The sequence below is a fragment of the Megalops cyprinoides genome, chromosome 11, assembly GCF_013368585.1.
Source record: "Megalops cyprinoides isolate fMegCyp1 chromosome 11, fMegCyp1.pri, whole genome shotgun sequence".
NCBI lineage: Eukaryota > Metazoa > Chordata > Actinopteri > Elopiformes > Megalopidae > Megalops > Megalops cyprinoides.
Window position 1 is genome coordinate 37,583,569 of NC_050593.1, and position 7,346 is coordinate 37,590,914.

The 7,346-nt window shown below is 46.8% G+C and overlaps 1 protein-coding gene across 1 annotated transcript; it reads left to right on the forward strand.

Moving 5' to 3' along the window:
• Positions 1-1,088: 1,088 nt before the first annotated feature.
• LOC118785787 (villin-1-like) lies at positions 1,089-7,346 on the forward strand. The gene is made up of 19 exons (XM_036540721.1): positions 1,089-1,169; positions 1,385-1,459; positions 1,874-2,070; positions 2,240-2,348; positions 2,435-2,545; positions 2,641-2,843; positions 2,950-3,028; positions 3,542-3,640; positions 4,127-4,280; positions 4,713-4,813; positions 4,914-5,051; positions 5,137-5,292; positions 5,576-5,755; positions 5,842-5,987; positions 6,082-6,226; positions 6,338-6,526; positions 6,652-6,720; positions 6,884-7,018; positions 7,233-7,346. The coding sequence occupies exons 1-19, from the start codon at positions 1,089-1,091 to the stop codon at positions 7,344-7,346; spliced, it is 2,481 nt and encodes an 826-aa protein (XP_036396614.1).

A 7,346-nucleotide genomic window follows, 5' to 3' on the forward strand; every position in this document is an offset into this window, starting at 1 on the left:
TTACCCGAGTCTGCATAAACTGTCTGTTGGGCATCAGTTGTGGGAAAAAATCACAAAAATTTGTGCGGACTTTTGTTTAGATCGGACAATGACCCGCTTCAGTGACTAGTGGCCTGTTCGACTTGGCCCGTCTTAGTCCAATTATTGTCTGTGCACCGCTTCTGATATGATGTGAAATAACTAACGCGGCCGGCGTTGTTACGGATGCTGTGTGCAGCCAAGAAAATGCATCAGGCTTTGTTTAAAGGAGAGGTACAATCTTTATTTCAAGTTTTACGTGAGTACATTGCGAGTACATTGACGAGAACACGGGTGTCCTGTGGTAACTAAACCATTGGTACCTGATCTTCCATCATATAACCAAGTCATTATATACTCCTTGATATAATTTGCTTATATACAATTAACATATTTTGATAATATAATTTAATTTTAATCCCTTTGTTGGCAAAGAACATACTGCTTACAGGCACAGACGGCCTCCGCAGAGGTACTGTTACAGCTGGGAAGGCTGGTGAAATGAGTCCAGAGCAGTACAGCTGAATCCTCCATCAAACATGTAATGCTCTGCACCCACAATATGGGCTCAGTGTTGCACAGGCTGACTATACTAGACTAGCTGGCTATTTGAAAGGAACATTCAGTGTAAAATGAATACTTAATTTAAAATGGCTAAATATTTTATATTTTTAGTGTTCTTTGGAATCATCTTCAGTTTCTGCTCATTGTTTGAAGTCTTATGCACATTATAATGAATCACAGCGATATTTTGTGTAAATGCATAGGCCTCTACAATATAACACCTTTCTTTTCTTTTAGAAATTGCAATGTTCTGCAGATGTGTAGTGCTTTTGGCAGCTGGGGATATGTGTTTCCGTTTCTCGGGTTAAAAGGTGAGCTTGTTAGATTAGTAAGGCAGTACGTTCATATGAAACCACTTAACCACTGCTGTTTTCAGTCTGCACCCAGCCTGCCACACAGTGAAGCTCCTGTTTTCAGAACCCTAATGAGACTGTAATGAGTTCCTGCCTCTGTCTGACCTCCCCACGCGCACTCTCTCCTCCAGGGCTGTTCCTGAAGCTGGCACCATGTCGCAAGTCCAAGTCAAAACCCAGGTTGCAAAAGTGCTCAGTAAAAGCACCCCAGGGCTGCAGATATGGAGAGTGGAGGTGAGAAAAGCTTTGCTTTCTCACCGCACACAGCTAAATGATTTTCAAACTGAAACCCAATGCTGGAAAATGCTCACGGTCCGGAGCTCGATACGCTACAGTCTATATACTGCATCCACTGTCTTTGCTGCAGAATGTGTCTTGAGATTTACATGTGTTTCAGTTTCCCTTTGCTGAAAAAATGTAATCTTTTTCCATGTTCCTATTTGTCTCAGAAAATGGAGATGGTGCCTGTACCTGCAAAACTGTATGGACACTTTTTTGAAGGGGACAGCTATGTCATTTTATACGTATGTACTATACATATAGTTTGCTTTTTTGTCTGATGGCTTACAGCAAGAGTGTAGTCAATAGATTAAAGAAAACTTTAAAATAGAAAATATTTTTTTTACATATATATATATATATATGTGTGTGTGTGTGTGTGTATATATATATGTGTATGTATGTATGTATGTATGTATGGCAAACTATGGGGAATCCTTGTATTAAAGCAAATTATTGGTTAATTTAACAGTATAAAATGTTTTTTATCAGCAGTTGAGGGGTTATAAAACCAATTTATATGAGTCCAGGATGTTTTGCATGCAGTTTCTATGTATCCAAAATGATAAGAAAGATTATATATATCAAATTCACAGCTTTAAAGAGAGAGGCTCCTACAGCAGACCTGTTGGTCACCTTGTCTGTGTGTTTACCTGTAGACTCACAGAACAGGCAGCACCTTCACCTATGACATTCACTGCTGGATGGGCAGACTCAGCTCTCAGGATGAACAGGTGGCAGCTGCTACGTACACCACCCTGATGGACGAGCACCTGGGAGGCCGGGCGGTACTGCATCGCGAAACACAGGGCCACGAAAGCGACACTTTCCACGGATACTTCAAACAGGGCTTAATGTGAGCTCACTGCTCAACACAGCAGTTTTACTCCAAAATAAGAAGTGTGTTAGAGGAACGCAAACACCTGCTTTTTGAAAAAGAGGTGTTAAATGTCACAGAAGCCAAACACTAAAAATACCTGCTGCCCACAGGGTTGTTCTCACACAGCGGTTTTTACTTCTGGCAGCTACAAGAGGGGAGAAGCAGCGTTGGCTATGAGGCAAGCAGAGATCAACGGCTTCAACACTAGGAGGCTGCTGCATGTCAAAGGAAGGAAGCATGTGGTCGCTGTAGAGGTGAGGGGTGTGTGTGTGTGTGTGTGTGTGTATGTGTGTAAAAAAGGTGGTGCTTTGGTATGATATCTTGTATCTTGTGAGTTCAGGTGGACATGAGCTGGAACAGTTTCAACAAGGGTGACGTCTTCCTACTGGAGCTGGGTGGCCTGATTATTCAGTGGAACGGGCCCAAGAGTAACCGCATGGAGAGGCTCAAGGTGGGTCACTGTGTCCTACTGACCCGTCCCAGAACCCGTCCCGGGTTCTGCTGCGGTGCTCTGCGGTGCTGCTAGTGACAGGCCTGTCTCTGCAGGGGATGACTCTGGCGAAGGACATTCGGGACCGGGAGAGAGGGGGGCGTGCGCAGCTGACCGTGGTGGAGGGGGAGGACGAGAGATCCTCAGAAGAGGCAATGAAGCTCATGAGGCAGGCGCTTGGTGAAAGGAGGGACCTCAGAGACCCCATCCCTGACCAGGGGGTCGACCAGATATCTAAATCCCCTGTCAAGCTCTTTCAGTGAGTGATATTCAGCTCTTTGAATGTATGTTGGATCATTGGTTAAGATTGAGCTCTGCAACAGACTGGCATATTCTTACAGCCTCTTATTTTGATGCTTTTGTAGAATTTCGGATACCCAGGGCAACCTGGTGATGCATGAGGTGGCAGTGAAGCCTCTGACGCAGGACCTGCTCAGCTCCAAGGTGTGTCTGCAGAGGGCATTAATAAAATGTGGAGAGATGGGAGAAGATGTTTCAGCATTTATTTTAATGACTCCAATTGTCTTCTAACCCAAGAACCAATCCAGGATTCACTTCCAACGCCTGCTATTATAAGAGAAAAAGCATTTTTTGGAGTGTTAGATTTTTCCAGTCAGAATGTATGCACATCGCAAAAGGACACAATAGGAGCAGAGGCTGTCAGAGTGCATGAGTCAAAGTCATACTTACCATTCAGAGTATCAAAGCATGAGTCAGAGTTATCACACATGACCCTTGACCTGCTAGTGACCAAACTCTTACAAATGGGTGGTGTCCATCACATTATCAACCAACTAATTTCAAAGCAAATTACTTATTGACAGTTGAAGTTCAGAAATGAATTAACCCCTTTTCTACCTTATCAATGTGTGACTACACCTCTAGAGCCATAGAGGACATAGAGTCATAAAGGCTGCTGAAACAATCATTAACACTCAGCACTGCTCCACATGGCAGGAGTACTACCTGTTGGACCAGGGGGGAGTGCGGATCTTTGTATGGAAAGGAAAGAAGGCTTCCAAAACAGAGAGATTCCAGTCACTGGAAAAAGCAGAGGTGAGACACATTTCTCTTTTTCCTTAGAATAAACAAGCACAAAGCTATTGGAACTGAAACATGTATTGTTAATATTATTATATTGATAATTTCTCCAGACACCCCAGGTACAGAGTATGTGTTTATATTCACAGCATTCACATTGCATTTTACAACAATTTACACTTGAGCAGCTGCAGCTGTTAGGGTTACAGGTCGCACACACGCTCGTATTTGGTTTTTTGTAGTGTTGCCTTTGTTTTGCCTCGCCTAGCGCCATTTCACACATGCATTGCACTGGATACACCACCAATGATGACTGGAGAAGGTGTTTGTACCACACCACAGGACTTTGAATAAAATAAAATCCAAACTGAAAGTGAACCTCTCAGAGGACAATGTGGCCCTGTCTGTGTATACATAAAACTGTTTTGTTATCATTCTCATCATTATAACTGGATAAAATCACATTGGAATGTTCTCTTTTTTGTTCTTCTTTCAATCCAGCTGTTCAAAAAGGCGAAGGGCTACCCCCCCTCCACCTACGTGCAGATGGTGAACGAGGGCTTTGAGTCGTCCGCGTTCCGCCAGCTGTTCCAGAGGTGGAGCATTAGGAGCCAGATGCCGGGGCTGGGAACGGCACACAGCCCAGGAAAGATCGGTGAGCAGAGTGTGTCACGCACCACATGCACGCTGCAGAGCCACCCCCCGTCATTCAGTATGAAATTACACATATCAACACATCCAGTGTAAAATACGGATACATGTGAAATTACACATATCAACACATCCAGTGTAAAATACGGATACATGTGAAATTACACATATCAACACATCCAGTGTAAAATACGGATACATGTGAAATTACACATATCAACACATCCAGTGTAAAATACGGATACATGTGAAATTACACATATCAACACATCCAGTGTAAAATACGAATACATGTGAAATTACACATATCAACACATCCAGTGTAAAATACGGATACATGTGAAATTACACATATCAACACATCCAGTGTAAAATACGGATACATGCGCTGAACACTAAACGCCATTCCAAAGTGCCTTTGAATTGTACACCACAGCTAAGGTGGAGCAAATCAGGTATGATGTCACCTCAATGCACGCACGACCGGACCTGGCAGCCCAGCAGAAGATGGTGGATGATGGGAGCGGAGAGGCACAGGTCAGTCCCAGAATTCTGCCATCGCCCGTTCCCAAAAAATACCTGTTTGTGACTGTCATAGGAAGTTATACCTAAATGTGTAACATTTTGTCCTTGACAGGTGTGGAGGATCGAGGACAATGAGATTGTTCCTGTTGACAGGAAATGGCTGGGTCACTTCTTTGGTGGCGATTGCTATCTCATCCTGTACCGGTATGAGGTCAATGGAAAGTTTCACCACATGCTGTACATCTGGCAGGTTAGCATCTCGGCATCCAGGTTCGGCCCTGTTTGTGGCCTGCGTGAGCAGCTCTCAGTCCCAGCCCTCAACCTGTCACCCGCAGGGTCGGCACGCTAGCACTGTAGAGCTGAACGCCTGCGACCACCAAGCCGGCATCCTGGACCAGCGCTACAGCGGGCTGGTGCAGGTGCGGGTGACCATGGGCAAGGAGCCCACACACCTCCTGGCCATCTTCAAGGGGAGGATGGTCATCTATGAGGTGGGCTCTTCCCTGCCGGTCAGCTGCCTTGATTCTGATCAAGGAATTTATCAGATCAGAAGCAGCTTTCATATGTCTCTCTTGCTCTTTATTCAGCATACCTCCTTCCACAATGTGGCATTCATCAAATACCAAGAGGAAATTATGACTCATTAAATGTTCTGTAAAAAATGAACATGTGTAAAACAGTAAAATGTCTAGAGGGCCTCGCTGGGCATCTCTGAGCCAGCGCAGGTGCCATGATGCCCCTGGCTGCTCCTCATCTGTGTGTTGTGCTGTCCAGAATGGCAGTACCCGTGCAGGTACCAGGCAGCGCCAGCCGGCTGTCAGACTCTTCCACGTCTGTGGCACCAACGAGCTCAACACTTGCGCCATCGAGGTGCCAGCGCGGTCCTCCTGCCTCAACTCCTGCGACGTGTTCGTGCTGAAGACCGAGACCTGCTGCTACCTGTGGTACGGGAAGGTGAGGGCCACTCCCAGCTGCTCCGCCCTCTTTGACAGCTCCTCTCAGGTATGGATGCAGTAAATAAGCCTGGCACTGCCTTTCAGGGCTGCAGTGGGGATGAGAGAGAGATGGGCAAATCTCTGGCTGATATCATCTCTAAGAAAGAGAAGCATGTGATCGCAGAGGGCCAGGAACCTGCCGACTTCTGGGTGAATCTGGGAGGAAAGTCTCAATACTCCAGCAGCAAGAGGTACCGTAATATCCACAGGCTTACCGAGCAATCCATCCTTTTGCTTAGCCATAGCTGTTCATCTCTAATGTCCTCCATCTGCATCAACATTAAGGCTGCAGGAGGAAAACCTCAACATCATTCCCCGTCTCTTCGAGTGCTCCAATCAGAGCGGTCGCTTCCTCACCACAGAGGTAACAAACTTCTCTCAGGATGACCTGGATGAAGGTGACATCATGCTGTTGGACATCTGGGACCAGGTGAGACTGCAATGTGCTCTTCTCAGCTCCATCCGCCTTTGGCATTGGACTGAAGGGAGGTTTTTATTTCACCCAGTCAGCAGTGGCTCCTGAGCACTGTCGTCCTCCCAGGTGTTCCTCTGGATAGGAAGGGGAGCTGAATACGGAGGGAGGAAGGAATGGGTCACCATGGTGCAGGAGTACCTGCGCACCCACCCCGGGACTCGCGACGTGAACACCCCCATCATCATGATCAAACAGGGCTTTGAGCCACCCACCTTCACTGGATGGTTCCCTGCCTGGGACCTCCACTTCTGGACTGTGAGTACTAATGACCCATATGGGATCCCCCACCTGTAGAGTATCGGTACTCAACCCTGATGCCTCCCTCTAACAGACCTGCAGTCTGTGGTATGGCTGTCTATGACTGGGATTTGTGTGATCAGGTTGGGAAATCCTACGAGCAGCTGAAGGCAGAGCTGGGAGACGCCACAGACATCATCAGGATCACCATGGTGAGCTTCCATCCATCTCATTTCCTCTGAGACTCTTAGAGCCAAACCGGCACAGACATAAGCCCTCAGAGTGCATTACCACCAGCACCGCAGGGTATGATGGAGCCATCAGACGCAGGAGCTTTTGTTTTAATGCTTGCTGTTGGCCATGCCCACCTTGCAGGACATGCTGAAGCCGAGCTCCACGCGGGACTCCATGGGCATGATGCCCTCAGCTCTGCCCACCTTCCCTCGAGACAAGCTGGTGAACCGTCTGAGGGAGGAGCTGCCCGAGGGTGTGGACCCCAGCAGGAGGGAGGTAAGGCTGTGTCTCACAGACAGCTGTGTCTCACAGACAGGTGACTGGCTCCCCCTGGGCCTGCAGTGGGCTCACAGCATAGAGCAAGCTCAGGTGCAGGCGGTTTGTACTATATGTTTGTTACGGCATAGAGGAAACAGACTTCCTCGTAAGAACAGACTTCTTCAGTAAAATTTGAACCGAATCATTAATCTTCTGCCTGCCTTTAATCTAGGAGTATCTCTCCAATGAAGACTTTGCTCTGGTTTTGGGTGTTGCCCGCCTTGACTTCTACTCCATGCCTCTGTGGAAACAGAAGAATTTGAAGAAAGAAAAAGGCCTGTTTTAG

What these genes read in the sequence shown, in the direction of transcription:
- LOC118785787 (XM_036540721.1), top strand. Translation starts at nt 1,089, where the DNA reads ATGTCGCAAGTCCAAGTCAAAACCCAGGTTGCAAAAGTGCTCAGTAAA. An exon ending in TACTTCAAACAGGGCTTAAT is followed by an intron (nt 2,071 to 2,239) that starts GTGAGCTCACTG and finishes TACTTCTGGCAG; the next exon opens with CTACAAGAGGGGAGAAGCAG. An exon ending in AGTCACTGGAAAAAGCAGAG is followed by an intron (nt 3,641 to 4,126) that starts GTGAGACACATT and finishes CTTTCAATCCAG; the next exon opens with CTGTTCAAAAAGGCGAAGGG.